At 44.0% G+C, this 20,504-nt stretch overlaps 1 protein-coding gene across 1 annotated transcript; it reads right to left on the bottom strand.

Annotated features, from left to right (window-relative positions):
• Positions 1-1,719: 1,719 nt before the first annotated feature.
• Positions 1,720-20,106, bottom strand: FKBP4 (FKBP prolyl isomerase 4). Its single transcript, XM_082237447.1, has 10 exons — positions 19,890-20,106; positions 13,993-14,137; positions 12,661-12,803; positions 11,369-11,489; positions 10,486-10,642; positions 10,184-10,274; positions 7,674-7,757; positions 4,898-5,083; positions 3,084-3,323; positions 1,720-2,390 (listed from the first exon to the last, which is right to left on the bottom strand). The coding sequence occupies exons 1-10, from the start codon at positions 19,995-19,997 to the stop codon at positions 2,298-2,300; spliced, it is 1,368 nt and encodes a 455-aa protein (XP_082093573.1). The 5' UTR covers positions 19,998-20,106; the 3' UTR covers positions 1,720-2,297.
• Between the last annotated feature and the right edge of the window lie 398 nt (positions 20,107-20,504).

The following is a 20,504-nucleotide window of genomic DNA, read 5'->3' as shown; positions in this document are numbered from 1 at the left end:
CTCTCTTTTTTCTTCAGTCATAGAATCATAGAATCCTAGAGTTGGAAGAGACCACAAGGGCCATCGAGTCCAACCCTCTGCCAAGCAGGAAACACCATCAGAGCACTCTGGACATGGTTGTCAAGCCTCTGCTTAAAGACCTCCAAAGCAGGAGACTCCACCACACTCCTTGGCAGCAAATTCCACTGTTGAACAGCTCTTACTGTCAGGAAGTTCTTCCTAATGTTTAGGTGGAATCTTCTTTCTTGTAGTTTGGATCCATTGCTCCGTGTCCGCTTCTCTGGAGCAGCAGAAAACAACCTTTCTCCCTCCTCTATGTGACATCCTTTTATATATTTGAACATGGCTATCATATCACCCCTTAACCTCCTCTTCTCCAGGCTAAACATGCCCAGCTCCCTTAGCTGTTCCTCATAAGACATCGTTTCCAGGCCTTTGACCATTTTGGTTGCCCTCTTCTGGACACGTTCCAGTTTGTCAGTCAGATGAGCTGTATGGAGCTGTATGGTCAGGGACCAGCCTTTTATGGGGCAGATGTGGGGCGAGCACTGCTTTTGTTGTTGTCTAGTCATGAGGAGGGATCTGGGCAATGAGTTATGCTGGGATGCTACCCAGCAGGGCTAGCCTAACAGGCAGAAGGGCCTTTGGCCCTAGATTTGAGCCAGGCACCCCTTACACATAAAAAATAAGCAGCCCTTGGTGCCTGGTGGTGATGACTGGGTGTTGGAGCTGGGTGTGTTCACAAATGCTCCATGTCTGATACCTGTCTGCAGTTCTGGCTGGTGGTAAGGGAGCTGTTCTGTAGAGTTAGTAATATGGGGTTGAGTTCCAGGAGCCCCTTATCTTTTGTTCCTGACATTTTTGGGGGGAAAGTTAAGTGGCGGTGTATGTCCCTCTTCCTCCTGGTGGCACTTGAATTCCCATCTGCTGCTTCTCAGGTGTGTGCATGCTAAACGCTTGGGTTCAATAAATGTTAAGATTTAATTTGAGCTTATTGTGTTAAAACAGGATGGCAGACCTGTTTGCCTGAAAATGTGTGCTAGGCTCATGTGTATTAGGCCAGACCTAATACACATGGGGAACAAGTGAGAAATAATCTTCCTCAGATGTTGCTCCTACCTCTGGCAAAGATGAAAGAGGAGCTAGTATAAATCAACATACTCCAATTTAACCCAGGGGAGATTCTCCCCCGCCCCCCCCCCCGACATCCCATTTTCTCCACTCAAAACCGAATGGACCCCAATATTTCATCGATTCTGCAGTAAATTATGGCACACCACCATATACTCCAGTATGGTGCCTCACAGTCCCATTACACAGCTGCATAAATGTAATGATTTTAAAAACATTTTTTAAGGGATAACCAGTATAATTATGTAGGGTGGGGTTGGCAACACAGGTTTCCTTCCTCAGTTCATTTTTTTTAAAAAATACTACTGCCACAGGGACTGGTGGAGTTCCTAGCCTGGTTTGCAGCCATTGCCCAGCAAATGCCTTCAAAGGGCACTGTATCGCAATTTACCATTCTTTCCAAGGACCCTGGGGGTGGGCGTTGGCTGCTCCTGATGTGCATGGATTGCATCTTTCCATTCATGGCTAGAATGCAGGTGTTGCTCTCTGGCTGGTGTGTTTCAGCACTGTTTTTATGGATGCTGTGTGAACGCCTCGTGGTAGTTTAATTCAAAGTTTCACAGAACATGGCATCTACTCAACACTTCCTTCTTTTCTTTTGGTACTTTATTGCTCAAGCTTTGGACCTCACAGTCTTAATCTTCAGCAATGTGCAAAAGGGGAGGCATTACAAGAAAGGTGACAACACTTGCCCATGGGAGAAGGATGCCTGTGTTGACAGAGGAAATAAGACAGGATGAGGCTATAGTAGAAGGGACATAGTGGTTTTGTTTGTTCATAAGTCTCCCATACAATTACCTTATTGTGGGTAAGATGATTACTTTAAAAAAAGGCCAAAGAAACAAAGTGAAGAGTGGGATTTGGGATTAGATTAAAGTGGAACCCAAGAGAGATGTCAGTGAAAAAAACAAAATGGAACTAAGGAGGAAATGATCCTGATAGAATTCTCAAGATCAAGAGCAACCAAGTCAGAATGCATGATTGAATAAATAACGTCCCTAAGATTACTCCAGGTCTGCTCTGCCACTTACATTTCCTATGCAGACAGACATAAAGCAGCACCATAGCCCCAGCCCCTGCCTCTTATTCAATCAGATAGAAAAATAAAGGTCTAGTTCACTGGAAATTCTTCAGTTTTACAAAACTAACAGAACAGCATTTCAGCTTCAAGCTTCTACATCATCTGCTTTTTCTTCAACTCCATTCTGTTTCTCATCTTTCATTTCTGTCTCTTCTCTGCAGACTGCATCAGCTTCCACCTACAGAAAAGATATGGCAGAGGAAAACATGGTAAGAAGGAATATCACCTCTTAAGTTGCTTGAGTGTTATTAAAGCAGGGTTCCCCAGTTTTTGATACAGTAATCTTCTAAACCAAAGGAATATAATCCAAATTGAAGAGTTATGAAACAACTAACAGAGGGCTTAAATCGGGAGCTGTCAACCTTCTGAGGCCTGAGAGCACATTTTAATTTTTGAGCAAGTGCTGCAAGTACCATCTCCTATTATCACCCCCCCCCCGCTCCCCTGGATCAGCTCCCCCACCCAAAAGGAGAAAGTGGGTCACACACTTCACTTTTAAGGGATCTGGATAGAAGTTGGATCCAGTAGATGTTCAGCACGTAGAGCTGAAAGATGGAATGGGAAAGAGTGTCCCTCTTCCAAATTCTTCCTGTAGCTTAAGGTACTTTTTCAAGAGAGGAAAAAGTAACCACCCTCATCTCATGACCAACCAGGGAGTTAGGGACTTAAGAGGGTTTAAAAGTAAGGAATGGCTCGGGAGCACCTAAATATGTTTCAAGAGGAATGTATTTTAGGAAAACTGCTGAAACACTGACAATCCATAGAGGAAAATGAAATCGCCCTCTTATAGTATACAAGTTTGGGTGAAGACAAGACTATTTTGTTTACTGGTGAAAACGTAGGTGTGATTCTGCAGAACACTCCTGCTTACCTTTGCTTCCTTGCCTGCAAGTCTTTGAAACATGTTGGCATACATCTTTTTTTCTCTCTCATGCTGCTCACGGATCTTTTGCTGACAAATTATTAGCTGCGCTTTGGCTGCTTTGTTGCTTGGGTAGAGCTGCAGCACCTTCTGGAAATCTGCTCTGGCTAGTTCATAGTCATTGACAGCCAACTCAGCCTCCCCACGGCGGAAAAGGCCTTTCTCGTTGCTGCTGTCTAGCTCCAGAGCCTGGCAGGCAGGTGAGACAAGGTAAAGAAAAAATATTAGGAAAAATATCCAAACATCATCATGAGAACATGCAACTAGACACCTCTGGTGCTTTTGAAGCATGCACTTAAAGGAAATGTTGTGTTTCAACACAAAATGGAGTATAATGTACTTGTTATAACCTAGGCTCTCAAAATGTGGTGAAGACCTCCAGTAAGAGACTTAAAACGTCTTAAAGGTTTATATGTGACAGATACAGCTCAGCAGCCTTAGAGAGGGAGGGGATGAGATACAGCAGCAGCCTCACTTATCCAAAGAAGGAAGAAGGGAGGGAGCAGCAGCAAAGAGAAAAGAGGAAGAATGTGCTTGCTTGGGGGACTGGGAAGAAAAGTATTGATACAGAAAAAGAACTGCTCTGCTGCATGAGGCTATTTTAGCATACTGTTCTCAGCAGTGACCAGCCAGATGATCAGCATGAATCTCTTCCCCTGCTGCTTCTATTTTCTCCTTGGTCTTCCAAAGTATAGGTTCTGCCATTATAGTTACTATGGGTGGATAGACCTCTCAGCTGTCAATCTGCCTTCTCATTATTTGACTCCATCTACGCTATTCACAACTCACTCACAAGGTGCAATGACCATTAGCTTAGATAGATTCAAGGTAAAAAAGATTAGTCAAATTCACGGAGAAGTGGTTTATCAGTGGCTAATGGGAGGCAAGGGCCTAAACTGGGTACAGTGTAAGCATCTTCTCCCAAACCATTTTAAAGCAAAAGCAGCTTTAAAAGCAGCTTTTGGGTGTCGAGAATTGAACAGCCAAAACAAGAGTTTGGGGGAGAAAGTGGCTGCTTAACTTTCCATCTCTGACTGTTTTTTGGCTCACCACCCTTTCCCACTCGAAACAGGTCGGGTTGGAAAGGTATTCACTGAGCGACTTTCAGCCATTTTCCCACACAAATGCCCAGATTACAAAGGCTGTTCTTAGCTTCCCGCCTCCCCTTCATTTAGTTTTACAGCAGTTGGGGAGTGGGAATATGTTGGGGGAAGGGGTGTTCTGAGGCAGACAGCACACAATCTGCCTGGGCATCCATTCTGTAACTGATGGGGTTAGGGCAGTTTTAGGGGCTCAATCAAGCTTTGGAAAGCTGTTCACATATGACACTAGTTTGTTTATCCTCTTCTATATCAGCAGGGAGGTATTTGCACATACTGGGGATACAATAAGAGAAGAGAAAGGAGATAAGCTAGTGAGTTCTTCTCAAGTTCCCCTACTTGGCACAGGCCATGAATATACAATTAATGAAAGTTTTATGGAATAGTATTCCCATTTCCAGCTTTTGCAACTCGGTTTTTCGTGTCACAGGAGTGCAGCAGCTGCTGTGCTAGCTGGAAAACCAACTGGTCTGAAAACAGCTTTACAAATAAAAGGATTTAATTATTTTAAATCCACATACACACTATATTACCAGTCCAATAAAGGGTACCATTTGGGTACCCTTTGCACATCTTCAATCACAGCACAGCCCGGGAAGCTTGTTATTACTGGCTGACACTCCTGCCTGCATTCCTGGATACTGTATCTAAAGTGCTGCTTACTTTGTTGCAGTTCTCCAAGGCCTGGGAATACTCCTTCAGCTTCAGATGGCACATGGCCAGGTTCAGATGGGCGGCAAGTCTCAAGCTCTCGGCCTTTGCTTCCTCTGCATCCGAGAGTCCTGTTTCATGTTCCAGCCATGACACTATCTTCTTGTATTGTGATGCTGCCCGTTTGTATTTTCCCTCCTGGAATGCAATCAGTATGGCATCAGACTCAAATGGATTAGAGGGCCATATTCCCTACCCAGCAGATCCCCAGCAGGCAGGCTGACATAACGTCACCATTATGTTCAGCTGAAGCTAGAATAGGGCAAAAATTCTAATGTAGCTTTAGTTGCAGGTAGCCGTGCATGGTTAGTTGGGCAGAACGTGAATTCTACCTCAACTCATGGGACGCAGGTGGCGCTGTGGGTAAAGGCCTCAGCGCCTAGGGCTTGCCGATCGAAAGGTTGGCGGTTCGAATCCCCGTGGCGCGGTGTGCTCCCATTGTTCGGTCCCAGCGCCTGCCAACCTAGCAGTTCGAAAGCACTCCTGGGTGCAAGTAGATAAATAGGGACCGCTTACTAGCGGGAAGGTAAACGGCGTTTCCGTGTGCGGCTCTGGCTCGCCAGAGCAGCGATGTCACGCTGGCCACGTGACCCGGAAGTGTGTCCGGACAGCGCTGGTCCCCGGCCTCTTGAGTGAGATGGGCGCACAACCCTAGAGTCTGTCAAGACTGGCCCGTACAGGCAGGGGTACCTTTACCTTTTTATGATTGTGGAAAGGAAGCATTAACCAGGTGTCTCAGGAAAGCTAGACTATCACGCTCATCATCTCTGACAACTGGCTCTGCTGACTTGGGCTGACAGAGGTTGGAATCCAATATTTGGAAGGACACATTTTTTCCATCCCTGCTATGAGTAGCTCAGCTCAACATATTGCATCTCTATCTCTTGTTGCACCCACCTCTTCCCTAGCACTCATGGCAATTATGATATATTCCTTGACTCCTTAGTTTCTCATTGCATAATGGACAGTGTGGCATTTAACGCTAATCCAATTTACAGTGTAGATCAGGGTAGATAAAAGGTACATTGGGATTTACTAGTAGATCTCTGGATGATTTGCAGTAAGTCAGCAAGGATTTCTGACTCCCAATTGCTTAACACTTGGTTGCATGGACCAACTAAAAAAATAATTGCCACAGAAGCAGAGTAGTGTATGTTCCTCAACTGTTCAGCTTTGTTGACAATGTTCGGGACCTTAAATGACACACTTCTGGCACAGGAAGACCAAAGTGAATAGGTCCCTGACACACAGCATAGGGGTGTAAGGGAAAGGGCTATCATTGCTCTCCAAAATATCTTTGCAACAATGAATTAAAACACTGTTTTTAAAAAAACAAAAATAGATGGGGTAGTATTGTTTAGTAGTGGCTCCCCTACCGAGATGGCCTCTGACAGTACATGCATCTTTTACATTCTTGCTGGATAGCTGTGAGTTTGCCAGGAGTGCCAATGCTTAGACCAATTCACACTGTTTCAGACTGACATGAAGCCAGTAGGAATTTACAGGCTATAAGAAGAGAATTCAAGGGAATCTCTCTCATACTGCTTTGTGGGATCTCCCACCTTGATGCCCAACTCTGAATAAGATCACAAGCACCTTCTAGATTCACCTAGGGTGATTCAATATGCTTTCATGGGGTCAGAGAACATGAGGAAACAGAACGCTCATGGCCCATTAAAGGGGCTCCCTGTTCTGATCCTGGTCTTCTCCCACCTTATAAAAATGAAGATCCAGCCACTTGGGCTGCCATCCCATCTGGCTGGATGCCCCTCTAGGACAACTAACTGTATCACTCCTAGCACCATGGGAAAATCCTTGCTACCCATGTTGAATGGGGGTCTTGTATCTATCTAAAGTGGCCTCTAGTTAAAAAAGACAGCGGAGGGTGTATATGGCCTATAAGGCCACAAAAGCCTCTTGGATGCTAGAAGGCAAGAATTTGCTGAGTGGGAAAGGACCATTCCTTGTCTCTTAATATCAAAGATTTTAAGCCCTGCCTTCTGCTGTAGGGGCACAGGAGTTAACCTGCCTTCCCTCAATGGAGTACAAATGTTGACAGCTTTATTCCTTTCGAAGTTGTAGTATTTATATTCTATGCTATCATCTCAGCCTATCCAACAGGTGCCAGAAATTTCACTGCCGTAGGCATATGCGGCACCGGGGTGCAGAGATCTGCCTGGCACCCCCCCCCCCAGGCACACAGGAGGGCGGAGCTGGCCGGCCACCTCAGCGCCTTGCTGGCTCGGTCACCCCTGAACTCACGACGCAGAGCCAACCGCAGCAGCACAGCCCACCACAGCACTCCGACCAACGGGTGGGCTCTTCCCCAGACTCAACTCTCGGGCCCCGGACTCTCGGCCTAGTGCCACTGAGAGCCTGGCACCCTGCACCCCTAGTGCCTATGGGTAAGACGTCCCTGGTCGTAGGCAGAGTACAATATAGATTAATAAAGCTTTGAAAACTTTGCTGTACATCACACTCAAGTAGATTTTGGGGCATTAGAATGAGCTAGTGAAACTATGGGCCTCACTTTTATGACTATGGTACCTATAAGCAAGTTTCAGCATTGGAAACAGTTTCCTTCCATTCCAACATACAGTGCTTTTAGTCCAAATTCCAATCATACACCCATACCACAATTTCAGAGGAATGCAAATCAAAAGATATGGCACACTCAACATTACTTCAGTATCTGCCAGGGGTGTTCGAAATCCCCTATTACACTCACTTTGAAATACTGAGTGCCCTTTTCCTTTGCAATGGACCCTTGTTCCAGCTTTTCATTGGTGTTCATCTCCCATGACTCCTTAGCCTGTCCAGACAAAAAAGAAACCAATCAACGGGGTGCTTTTCTGAAGACAAGGCATCTATGGAAGAATGGCATGTAACTGTATAGAAGCGTAAAGTGGAGAGACACCAGGCAAGCAGATACACATGTCAGTTTACTGCCTCTACTGCTGGCCATAAACCACACACTGACAATGTGGCACAAGAAAATGGAAGCAGCAAGCAAGGGTAACCTGGTCACCACATTCAGGGCTGGTTAAATGTAAGTCAGAGGAATAATACATCTCTTGAGCTATGTCTGTACGTCTCGTATGCCGATGCTGCACACAGCAGAAATTTAGCATTTAGCGCCTTGCTGTCCCTTCCTTTATTTTTGGGTCTTCTCCCTATACAGTATCCCAAAAACATCAGATTGTGCTATGCTGTTTTTATAGCTTCTAGATCTATCTGCAACGTGGTTCCCTGTCGCAGCCAAAGTGCAACAAAGCATCTTTCCAGTGATCTTCTCTCAATTATGTCCAATGGAAAAAATAGAAATTGGAGGCATTGGGTTTTTGTGAACTATTTTCTTTTAAAATACTGAGTAAAATAGTTTCTAAATACAAGGCTTCAAAATTTTGTTTTACCCGCCCTTTATGTCCTCCGAATGATTTCTAATAATTGTGTAAGACAGTTGGCAGTACTAGGCCATTGCAATTCCTGTACAACTCTCATCTCTTTCATATTACTCCATCTTCTGCAGTGTGTGAAAGAAAAGGTTTGGAAACGTACAACCAAATCACTAAGCAAGTTAATACTGTATGTGAAAAAGTAGAGATGCTTGTTTCAGTACGTGTGAACCATCAGTTCTGTGAAATCCATGGAGATGAAATTGAAAGCTCAAATCAGAAACTACTGATTTGAAATGTGAGGTGATAATATTTCAAGGATATATTACTTATTACTTAACAGTGCAACTGCATCCATGTTTACTCAGAAATCCTACTGAGTTCAATAGCACTTGCTCCAAGGTATACAAGTACAGGATTGCAGCCTAAATTTGACAACTGCTATATCATATAATTTAATTTAATTTAATTTAATTTAATGTGTGATAGATAAGGCAGTTGTAGAATTCCTTTCCCAGGGAGATCTACCAATCTCCCTTTCTTCCAGTTTTTAGACAAATGCTGAAATGTGATTCTTGTCTTTTGTACAGAATACCTTCCAGCCACACAATAGCAACCCCCCCAAAAAACACACCCTTCCATTCTCCAATGCAGGCATGCAAGAGGCATGATCACAGTTTAATGACATACTTCACCCTGGTGAAAACAGTTAAGAGGATGCATAAGAGGGTTCATGTTGGTGTGACCTGGGGAGAGCAGACATGGCTCTGGCTTGAAAAGTGATGCGTCTCCTTTACTCACTGGCTGCCTACTAAGGTACATTCCCTGTGCTGTTGGGCTGGTGAGGTACGTGTGGGAGAAACTTGGTTTATGAAGAGCAAGGAAAGGGTTTTGTGAGGGTCCTAGCTTTGGTGTGTGGGAGCTGGTTCAGCAGCCTCCTGCCTGCTAGGTTCAACAGACCTCTGCTCCAGTTCCTCAGACATTAACCCTAACGCTTCTGATTCGTTTATCCTCGTCACTGAGTCATGACACCACCATTCCACAGTGAGACTAAGACTGGCAGGGAACCAGCAGTATTAGCTGGAAATTCCTCCAGAGCATTCAGGTATCAATCAGAAAGGAAGATGGGATTAAGAGCAACCTTGATTTATTAATTTTTTTAAAGAAAACTTTATACATTCATTAAGCATAATTGTTTTTGGCATCCATCTGTCTCGAAAGACAATGGAGTGTGCCTCTGGGGGTGAAGTCAAACCAGTGTTCAAAACTAACTGGGTGCCAGTTGCATTTTGCAACCCAAGAGCGCCCCCTTTGCAACCAAGTGGAAATTTCCTGCCCCAGAGTTTGCAACTGATATCTCTCACTGTGGGAGAGAGTGAGGGAAACATTCCTGACTGACTACAAAAGCTGAAAAGCTGTCACCAGCTATTGAGCTTCTGGCCTTCCCTTTCAATGCTGCTCTCCATGAAGCCTTTTGATGTGCTGTGGCTTTCCATTGTGAAACGATGTGCATAGTTGGCGATATCAACCCCCCCCCCCAAACAGGATGAGGCTATTCCCACCCTTCACCAGGAATTCCAAAGGTTGTAGCAGCGGATTTTTAAAACCATCTGCACCCTAACCTGCTCCAGATATAATATTACAACAAAAAACAATAGTAATATCACATGGAACAAATAAGTTTAAATCAATAAAAGTTGGGAAAGTATATTGTAGCTTCATTTTATGCAAGTTATTGTAATACATTTCTATTTCTTTCGCCACACGCATCCTGTCACGGATGGATTAACGTGAACCCTCTTTCTATCTCCTTTTCATGTGAAGAAACCCCTCCTTTGCTTACCTTTTCAAAACTTTTAAGTTTGATTTCATACTGTAGCTCTGCATCTGGAGGGATCTGAAATTTTGGTTTCCCAGCACTTCCGAAACCATAGCTGTGAAAGAAATGAGACGCTTCTAAGATCCAGATCTGCTTGTTTTTGCTCCTTCGAAATCACCCACCTCTAAATAAGCAACCTCATAAGACTGTCTACAGATATACCCAATCCCCAAAGCTGAGTCTATTTGCAGTGGCAACAATAGGGTGTGCCTCATGCACCCAAGAAAGTGGTGTTTCAGGATTGCTTCAAAGCAAGGTGTATATACCTGGGCTTGAGATACACCACGGACTCTTCCAACTTATCCATTTTCTGAAGTGCTTTGTCCACGCCAGGAGGAAGGTCATAGTTTTCTCCCTCTCCTACTTCAAACCGCAGCTCCCGTTTGTCAAATAGTCTGTCTCCATGCCGACCTTCCACTTCAACTGATACAAAAAATGGCATGTTTAGACTGGATTACTGGGATTATATATATTATCCTCTCTCAGCAGTTTAAAGCACTATATCAATAACTAAGCATGATTATCTAGCATGGTATGAGAGGAGACAGGGGTATAGTTACTTAATACAGCCAAACCATGCCTTTTAGGATGGCTTGCAACACAGTCAACAAAAAGTAATGGTACACTAAAATTCCAGAATATTAAAGCAGTTAACAATACAACATTAAAAATAGTAAAAGCCGAACAATTATAAAAACTCAGCACCATAAAATTACCCAAACATGGACAGGAACAAAAATGTCTCCATATACAATTTCTGTAATCCCTAACCATCAGGTATGCTAGCTGGGACTGATGGTAGTTGGAGGGGGGACCTTTGGAGGGCCACATGTTCCCCATTCTGCCAAAGCCAACAAAGAAAGGTCTTTTCCTGGGAACAGTCTTCCAATGCAGGGTCACCATAGAAAAGGGCTCATCTCTGATGCCTGTTAGCCGAGACCAGGAGAGCAGGACTTCAGATACTAATTTTAACATAATGCCATTTTCTTTTCTTTTTTTGAAGGAAGTTCTTTGATAACAGAACAAAAAACTTTTAGTTTAAGGAGTTAATGCACTTAGAAACTTATTCATGCTCCCAAATGCAGGAAAAGTGTCTGTTATGGGACCTGCCTCAACATCCCCATCCATCATCTTTTTACTGCTACTTACTCTCCACCATAGCTCCCTCGTTGGGTTTGGAGTAGCCTTCTCCCTTCTTACGAATTCTTCGGATAATTCCACCATCTTCATCATCTGTGAGGTCTTTACCCTTGAACTCAAACAGCTCTATCTAGAGGAATGAACAAAATAATGCAAATTCAGATTTAGCCCATGGTGAAATTCTGAAGGGTTGACTTTATCACAGAAAAGTAGGAGGAAAAGTAGCATTATCTGAAGAAGTGGTGGTATTATTGTTGTTGTTGTTGTTGTTGTTGTTGTTGTTGTTGTTGTTGTTATTATTATTATTATTATTATTATTATTATTATTTTAAGTAACCCTCCTTTAAAACCAGGGTGGGGGTGGGGAATTGAAACAGATAATTTGAACATGTATGATACGAAATGAAGTTAAAATAAAAATGAACAAGGGGGGGGGGGAAGAATTATTGAAAAGCTAGCCCAGTGACCAGAACTATGAAAGGAGTATTCAGCTACAGTGGTGCCTCGCAAGACGAAATTAATTCGTTCCGCGAGTCTTTTCGTCTTGCGATGTTTTTTGTCTTGTGAAGCACGGTCCGTCGCAACTGCGCCTCTTCAAGCGGCTTTAAGAAAAAAGCGAACAAACTCGCAAAACATTTTCGTCTTGCGAAGCAAGCCCATAGGGAAAATCGTCTAGCGAAGCAACGCAAAAACCGAAAAACCCTTTCGTCTAGCGAGTTTTTCATCTTGCGAGGCATTCGTCTTGCGGGGCACCACTGTAATGCAATATTGGAATGGGTACCTAGGAGAATGCCTCTTCCCAACTGAGTCCCTTTCCATCACCACATGCTAAGACCATCAGTTCTGCTTCACATGCAGGTGAAGGCAAAAGGCAGAGCCCTCAAACCGAACTCTCTTTTCAGACGTTTCTCTTGCAGTTTGTATGGCTGACTAAACCATTTTTACTGGAAAGACATTTTGAAGACTCTAAGATTCTATGTTTTAATTACATTGAGATCTTTTACTCTATCACTTGGTCAACTTTTCTGTTTTATTTCTGAATTTGGTTTTCTACTTACAGCAGTAAACTTGAATGAATAAATCTGTTATTTCATTTCTTACAACAAAGGTAATACAGGGCCTGTACTCTTCAAATATTGTTCTGTTTTCGCCAACCAAGTTCCATATCTACAGGGACTCATTGATTCTGCTGCCTCTGGCACCAGCTGTTCAGCTTTTAGCCTTGGCAAACATGTACAGCTGCTTTGGACAGCAGTTGTCCTGCTTCTGCTACAGATGAAAGAACAGCCTCCCTGGCTTACCTCAAAAATCAGTGTGGCATTGGGAGGTATCTTAGGGGGACTGCCAGCAGAGCCATAGGCATATTCTGGTTTGCAAGTTATCTGACAAAGTTCTCCAAGTTTCATAGTTCCCACAGTGATGTCCCAAGCTTTGATGACTTCACCTAAAAAGAAGAATTTGGCCACATTACTAAAAAGCAAGCACCTGTAAGAAGCTGCTGTCATCAGTAGGCATTTATCCACATTCTCTCTGCTAGCAAAAAGCAAAGACATTGCAGGGATAAGCCCCAAAGCAAGTCACAAACTCCAACTGAACTAAACAACCAGGACACCTCTTTGACACTTGTCTATCTATATTAGGAATGTTGAAGAAGAAAAAGTGAAGAGGAAGTTAACAGATTATGACTAAAAGTACTGGAATACTTTAAAACAGGGTTTCCCAAATTTGGAACTCTAGCTGTTTTTGGAAAGCTGATCCCTGATCATTGTTTCTGCTAGCTAGGGATGATGGGAATTGTAGTCCAAAAACAGTAGGAGACCCAAGTTTTGGAAACCCTGCGGCGAACTCCTGCAGGGCTCCCGACGCTGCGGATGTCTGTCCGGCGCGCGGGGCGCTCTGCTTCAGGGCGCCTTGCCCGCTGGGTGGCAGGCTAGACATCCCTGTGGGGCCTTCCACAAGGGGTGCCTAGGCTGCAGATGTGTTCCCGAAGTGCCGGGCGCTCTGCTTTCAGGGCGCCCAACGCTCCGGGAAGCAGACTGCTATCCGCAGCCTAGACAGCCCTGCGGGAACTCCCGCAGGGCTCCCTAGGCTGCAGATGTCTTCCTGAAGCCTGGAGAGCGAGAGGGGTCGGTGCGCACCGACCCCTCTCCCTCTCTAAGCTTCAGCGAAAGCCTGCATTTGCCCCATAGGACGCACCCAGATTTCCCCTTCATTTTTGGAGGGGAAAAAGTGCGTCCTATATGGTGAAAAATACGGTACTTCATTACACTTATATTTGTGCAAACTGTAGTTGTGCCTAACAATTTATACTCATCGTATTAGCTTGATACATTTCTATTTAACAGAGCAACAAGTGAAAATAGCCTGTGTGGCATTCCTGACAAACAACAATTGTGAAAGCAAATCTGCATATGCTATTGTGGCTTCTATTCAACTGTATTTATGAAACCACATAACAATTAAATTCTGTTCCCATAATGAGAAGACAATTATATACAAAAGTGTGGGACAACGAACATTTTACACTACAACTTAAGAGGATCATCATTTAATATGGAATTTGCAATGCATCATTTTTAAAAAATGCTATTGAAGAGGTCATGTTATTGTGTACAAGGCATAGAACGCACTACCTTTGCCGAAGTCAAACGAGAACTTGTCCTTTCTGTCCCGGCTTGAGTCAAACTTTGTGCCATCTAGAAGCCATCCACTATAGTGAACAGTCACTTTATCACCAATCATGGGTGATTCTGTCCCTGTCCCTTCTTTCTTGATAATCTGTAGTGGGGGAAACAAAACAATATTTATATGAACTACTAGGAAGCCATGCTACCCTAAGAAGTAAACCAAGTTTGTTAAGAAAGATTTTACAGATTGCTGTGGCAATGCCATCTGATACTAGTTTTACCACTATTTTATTTTATTCATTCAACAAGTGTTAAAGGGTTGTACTTCACTGTTTTTGAATGTAATCAACACTGCAAAATTCCATTTCCTGCTGTTAAAGATTTAAGACATCTTGACTGCAGCTAACGGCACCTCTAAGTTACTAGGCTTCAGTTCACAAACCCTCACTATAAAATGAGATTTTGTGATCAGATCTTCTGCATGAGAAAATTGTGATGATAAATACTAGCAACACTCCCTTCTCTACTTAGATTATTCCGCTGTCAGAGCTTCAGCTCAGTTTTATAGCGATGTTTAGTCTACCTTTGAACTATTTAGGAATTACAAATGTTTTTGGAACAGCACAGCTGTTAAATGGACACCTCTAACATGACTCTTCAGCTATGACTGCTTTATACAGTCAGTATAGTCAAACTAAGAACTGGATCTCATGTAAATGGGAGAAAAGTACAATGTTTGTGCCTTGTACATTATTTTTCTAGGGGTGGTGGTAGCATAATTTAATTTCTGCAAAACTCTACAAAGTAGGCTGAACTAAGATTGACTACCACAAGTGAGCTTCATGGCTGCGTGGGGGGGGGGGGCATGGCTGTTCTGGGACATGAGTTGAAGATTTCCACAAAAAAAGAAACAAACTCGACAGCAGCAGATTCCTCCCCTTGCAAACTTAAGCAACTCATGATTACTATTACACAGGTTCATCTGCTCCAAAAAAAGTTATTCTTCACTGACTTTTCTCCAGACTGACAGGTGTGCACACAGAGAAGGGATACAAAAGGAGCACTCTGTCACCACCAGCTTCAGCACTAAAAACGTGCCAGCAGCCGAAATTGCTGGATTTTTACAGTGTTCTCCTTAAATTTAGTATTTATCAATTAGAATGAACACAGAATAAGTTCTTTTTTAAAAATCAATTTTTATTGAAAGTTTTCCACATAAGATACAATAAAAATCACACTAATTTAAACAAGAAAAAAGATGGGGGGAAAGATGAGCAAAGGAAGAAGAAAATGAACTTACAAAGTCCTCTATCAAAATTCAGTCTTAACCCTTACTCCACACACAGAAAAGTGAGCCCTCCCAGCTCTCACCTGGGAGCCTCCCCCTCTTCCCCCAGCCTCTCACTCTGGGAGATCCTCTTTGCCTTGCCCCTCACAGAGGGCCCTTCATCTTGGGATAGGGAACTTCAAATTGCAGAACAAAACGTAAGTATAACAAGGAGGAGGAAAAATAAAAAGGGACCATAAGAAAGATATAAAAGAGGCTGAAAAGAAATAGGGAGAGCTTCCAATTCCCTGTCTTCCCTGTTCTGGTTTTTGAATGCTTTTCAGAAGCCGAATGCCCAATGCAGCTGTCGGCTATTGTTTCCTGGGCGCCTGCACCAAACAGAAGCTGCGTCTTAGTTTTCAAACATTTCGGAAGTCAAAAGGACTTCCGGAACAGATTAAGTTTGGTGCTTTTGTTTTTCCTTTTTTTGCGTTTTTGTTTTTGAGGCTTTTTTGGTTAATTTGATTTTGTGACTGTGTGGAACCCAGTTCAGCTACTGATTGATTGATTGATTGTGTGACTGCTGAAATAAATAAAAGCCCCACCCCATCCAAACAATGACTATCATCAGTGCAGGTAAGAAAAAAAATTAAATTGAATTCTTATCATCTACAATACTGCATTAATTATTTTATAGTACATTGTTTATTGCTTTCATTTTATGAATCAATGGTCTCGTTAGATAGTAAAATTCATGTTAAATTGCTCTTTTAGGGGTTGCCTTTAAAAGTCTGGAAGAGATTAATCCATTTTGCATTACTTTCTATGGGAAAGCGCGCCTTGGTTTTGGAACACTTTGGTTTTGGAATGGGCTTCTGGAATGGATTAAGTTTGATAACCAAGGTACCACTGTACCTCCATACAAGGAGTCTCATTTCAGTCAGGAGGAGAGAGATATTCTAGAAGGAGAAGTTAAGAGGTGACCCCCTGGGTTTGTTATACTCCCAGAAGTACCTCACGAGTGTGATTGGTAGAAGGTTGGGAAACTGACAAAAACTGACCTTGTTTAAGAACAAATGCATTTAACACCTATGCCATTACGTTTTAAGAAATTGAAGTAACCTAACTAGAAATAAGTTGAACATTTACTTTCTAGTCTAGAAACCTGTAACACCTAACTGAAGAGTAGTAACTGAAAATAAGCAACTGAAGTTTAAAAGCTGTGCATTTACTACTTTGTTTAGAACCCTGTAGCATCCACGATATTTAGCATAATTATTAAGTTAATCATTTCCTGACACATCATTTGTTCTGCCAACTTTGTTCTGTAAAACAAATCTTTCTTATTTGTTCAACTTCTGCCTGAGTCTCAAAATTTTACCTTAGATAACCCGTCCAGGTTTTTGAGCATGGTGTTACACAGAGAGGTGGGATCTGCTACATTTTGATGGTTATGGGGTCTACGGAGGGGCGTTTGCTGCAATTGGTGGAACCAACAGTGGCAGTGGAACAGACACTACAGTGATACCTCAGGTTACATACGCTTCAGGTTACAGACTCTGCTAACCCAGAAGTAGTGCTTCAGGTTAAGAACTTTGCTGCAGGATGAGAACAGAAATTGTGCTCTGGCGGCACCAGGAGGCCCCATTAGCTAAAGTGGTGCTTCAGGTTAAGAACAGTTTCAGGTTAAGAACTGACCTCTGGAACGAATTAAATACTTAACCCGAGGTACCACTGTATTGGAAAGTGTAGAACTCTTATTCCTTGGGAGGTTTTTAAACAGAGGGTTGGATGGCCCGCTGTAATGGATGCTTTAGTTGAGATTCTTGCATTGCGGGGGTTGGACTAGATGACCCTTAGGATCCCTTCCAACTCCTATGATTCCGTATAGCAGCCCATTCCTTTACCATTTGATCTGTTCTGTTGTCACAAAATAAAATACTAGGCCTTTTTTGACTTTTTGCTCCCTTATCCCCTTTTGGGGAGTATAATCTTTAGAAATCCAGAATTTAGTTTTGCAAAATAAGACTGCTTCCATGCTATTTAATTTGAAATAACATCCTTTAATCATTATGTTTTTACAGGAAATTCTGATGACATCAGCAATGTGTTATATCCTGGTGATTCCCATGTTACTTTTCCATCCTTTTTAAAACATTTTTGGCAATTTTTGTCTTAAAACACAATTGTGACACCAGCCTACATAATGAAGACTGGTGCTAGAGGCTTTTCAGAGCTATTGTTCCTTAATTAGTAGCTTCTCTCTTGCCCCTTCTTACCTGTTCATGTCTCTGTGACTCCTCAATTGACTTGAGTTGGTCGGTTTTCAGAAAAAAAGTGACTTTTAATCAAGGGATAGAGTGACCAAACAGTTATCAACGCTCAGGCAACTTCTGAGCTAAGACTACAGTGGTACCTCTGGTTACGAACTTAATTAGTTCCAGAGGTCCATTCTTAACCTGAAACCGTTCTTTACCTGAAGCACCACTTTAGCTAATGGGGCCTCCCGCTGCCGCGTGATTTCTGAAATCATCCTGGGACAAAGTTCTTAACCCGAGGTACTACTTCTGGGTTAGTGGAGTCTGTAACCAGAAGTGTTTGTAGCCCGAGGTATTTGTAACCCGATGTACCACTGTACTGAAATGCACTGTATGATGGAGCTATCCTTGAAGACAGATCAGAAACTGCAGCTACTGCAGAAAGTGGCTGTGCAACTCTTCACTGGCTGCTAGTCTGTTTCTGACCCCAGTTCCTGGTGCTGCCCTTTAACACACTAATCTAAAACAACTGCAATAAAAAAGGCACAGTCCATATTCCCTAGAAACTGTTGGATGCCTTTCAAGCTCTGGGTTTATTTTGATGTCTGCAGTTTTAAGGGATATAATTTCAGTTTAAGGCACGTGCGTCTTAGTTTATGTCATTCCACAAAAGACTGCAGTGGTTAACTTTTAGTTTCATTTTCAAATTGTGATTCACAAGGGTTCATACTTGTCAGGTGTCATAATATCACTACAAGAGGCACACTGATGAACAAAGCAGACTTGGATCTGAACTAGATCAAATACCAACCTCTGTACATTTTGGGTGAGTCAACTTCAATTTCTATCTAAAGAACAGTAGTATAAACAGCTTCTTACAATAAAGATAATGACGATATTTCCATACTGCCCTGCATCTGAAGATCACAGAGCGGCTTACAATAGATTGCAAATACTTTGCATGTTTAATTTGCAAGCAATAATTGGAAACAGAAATACATCAATCGTCCACCTGCCTTTTGTTTTTTGATTTGTACTAATTTTAAGGAAGCTATAAAATATAAGTTTAAATAAAAGCTAAAGCAAAACACAACGTTCCTTTGCTACCACCCGGAGTGGTTCAGCAACCTGAGGCATATGCAACTCTCCTGCCTGCTCACAAGGGTCTGTATTCTGCACAACAAAGAAAAGGCTTCTCTGTGGTCTGCACTATTTTATTCTAACACAGAAGCCGATATTTAACCACTGAGAAGAATCAAGCCTCTTGTGCATGATGTGATCTGGTAACTGCCTACCCCTCTGGAAAGTAGTGTTGTAGGAAACTTGTAGTTGGTCATGGCAGGGCCTACCTGTGTGCAACACACAGTTAAGTGGATGTTAAAGAAGCATAAGGTACCACCAAGAGAAGCAATTATACCAACCCTCTTCAATATGCACTTCATTCCTTTGCAAGTCATGTCTTAATTTAGGTGTCACTACTCCCTCATCCATCCATACACACTTAGTGGTCTGAAGTGATCCATGCATTCCAGGAAAAAATAAACACCAAGCTCCTGTGACCTGTGAGGCTGCTCCCTAGGCGCATTATCTTGCCAAGGCTGCTTACTGAGTTGGTTTTTATCTGTTACACCTCCTTTTCCTGCATTGTATTTTACTGCATAATGTTTTTGTTTCAGGGTAATACTGTGATTTCAATTTGTTGTAAGCTGCCCCAAGTGATGCCCCAAGAGATTGATTATCTATCTATCTATCTATCTATCTATCTATCTATCTATCTATCTATCTATCACTTGGGGAATATACATGTAGGGTGAATAAAATCAACAGTGTCTAGTAGGGTGGCCACTTAGTGACAGGTAAGAACAGCTATCTTGGCAATACAGAAATTTAGGGAGGGAAGTGACTGTGTAGGATGGGGGAGACGCACATGGTACCCTCATTCTCATGTTGTTAAAAGCGCAGGCCAGGAAAAGTTGCTGGGATACAAATCGGGGGCGAGAAGGGCATTCTGCACGTGCTCAGAGGCACTCTGCTGCTACTCCGCAACTTCTTGAGCCTAAACACTGAAATGGATTTGAAGTCCGAGTCCGACCCTTCCCTCCCGGGAGCAAACTGAACAGCGTCTCCCTCCTCCGCACGCCTCGGGCACCTTCCAGACCCCCTTCTACTACACTCAGGGCGCACCTTCCCGGGAATTCCCTGGGCCTCGCCTCCCGGGATCCTTCCGGGCGAGCGGGGGCGGCGCGCGTGCTTCCAAGGCCTGTCCCCTTCTCACGTGCGGGGCGGCGGGAGGCGTCACCGCGGCTGTCCTACTCCGCGAGGCTGTTGTCAGGCTTTCCCCGCCGCAGGCCTCGGGGCCGCGAGCTCGGAGCGCTTACCTTGAGGACTCCGCCGTCGCGGCCGGGGGTGACGTCCACGGCCGCCGCTTCTCCCTCCTGAGGCGGCGCGGCGCTCATCGCCTCGGCCTTGCCCTCCTCGGCGGTCATGGCGGCCTCCGCGGCTTCTCCCGGGCGGGCAAGCACGGGCCGCTTCTCTCCCTCGGCGATCCGGCCGGAGCAGCAGCGGGGCTCGCCAGGCGGCGCTTGGCGGCAACAGCGGGGCTCCTCCTCCGTCGAGGCGCTGGGCCTGCTTCCTCTCGCCTCTCCGCTCGGCAGCCGGGCCCGCGCTCACCTCACGAGCGCCCCCTCGGACGGGCGGGCCGAGCGGAGGAGGCGGAGAAGTTTCCAGAAAGGGAGGCGGCGCCTGAGGGAGCGCAGGCCGCGGCGGCGGGAGGCGGGGAAGCGCCCGCGTCGCCCCCGCGACGAGCTGCCTGCCTCGCTGCCTCGTCCGCCGCCACCTGCTCGTTTATTTATCTCGTGAAATTTATGCGCCGCTTGAGTGTTCTATCGCAAACATTTAGGGTTGCCTCTTAGGACCCCAAGTCCATGATGGGTCACAGGAGACGGAGGAGATCTTTTGTTTAACAGAGACCCCGCCCCCCTGCTCACAACAAA

This window comes from Podarcis vaucheri (assembly GCF_965113315.1).
Source record: "Podarcis vaucheri genome assembly, chromosome: 9".
NCBI lineage: Eukaryota > Metazoa > Chordata > Lepidosauria > Squamata > Lacertidae > Podarcis > Podarcis vaucheri.
This window is presented reverse-complemented; position numbering and strand designations above follow the sequence as displayed.

Coding starts and splice junctions, on each gene's coding strand:
- FKBP4 (XM_082237447.1), bottom strand. CDS start 19,997: ATGACCGCCGAGGAGGGCAAGGCCGAGGCGATGAGCGCCGCGCCGCCT. Junction 7,758..10,183: donor AACTTAAAAGTTTTGAAAAG/GTAAGCAAAGGA, acceptor TTGTCTGGACAG/GCTAAGGAGTCATGGGAGAT. Junction 2,391..3,083: donor TTGCAGGCAAGGAAGCAAAG/GTAAGCAGGAGT, acceptor TCTTTTCTGTAG/GTGGAAGCTGATGCAGTCTG.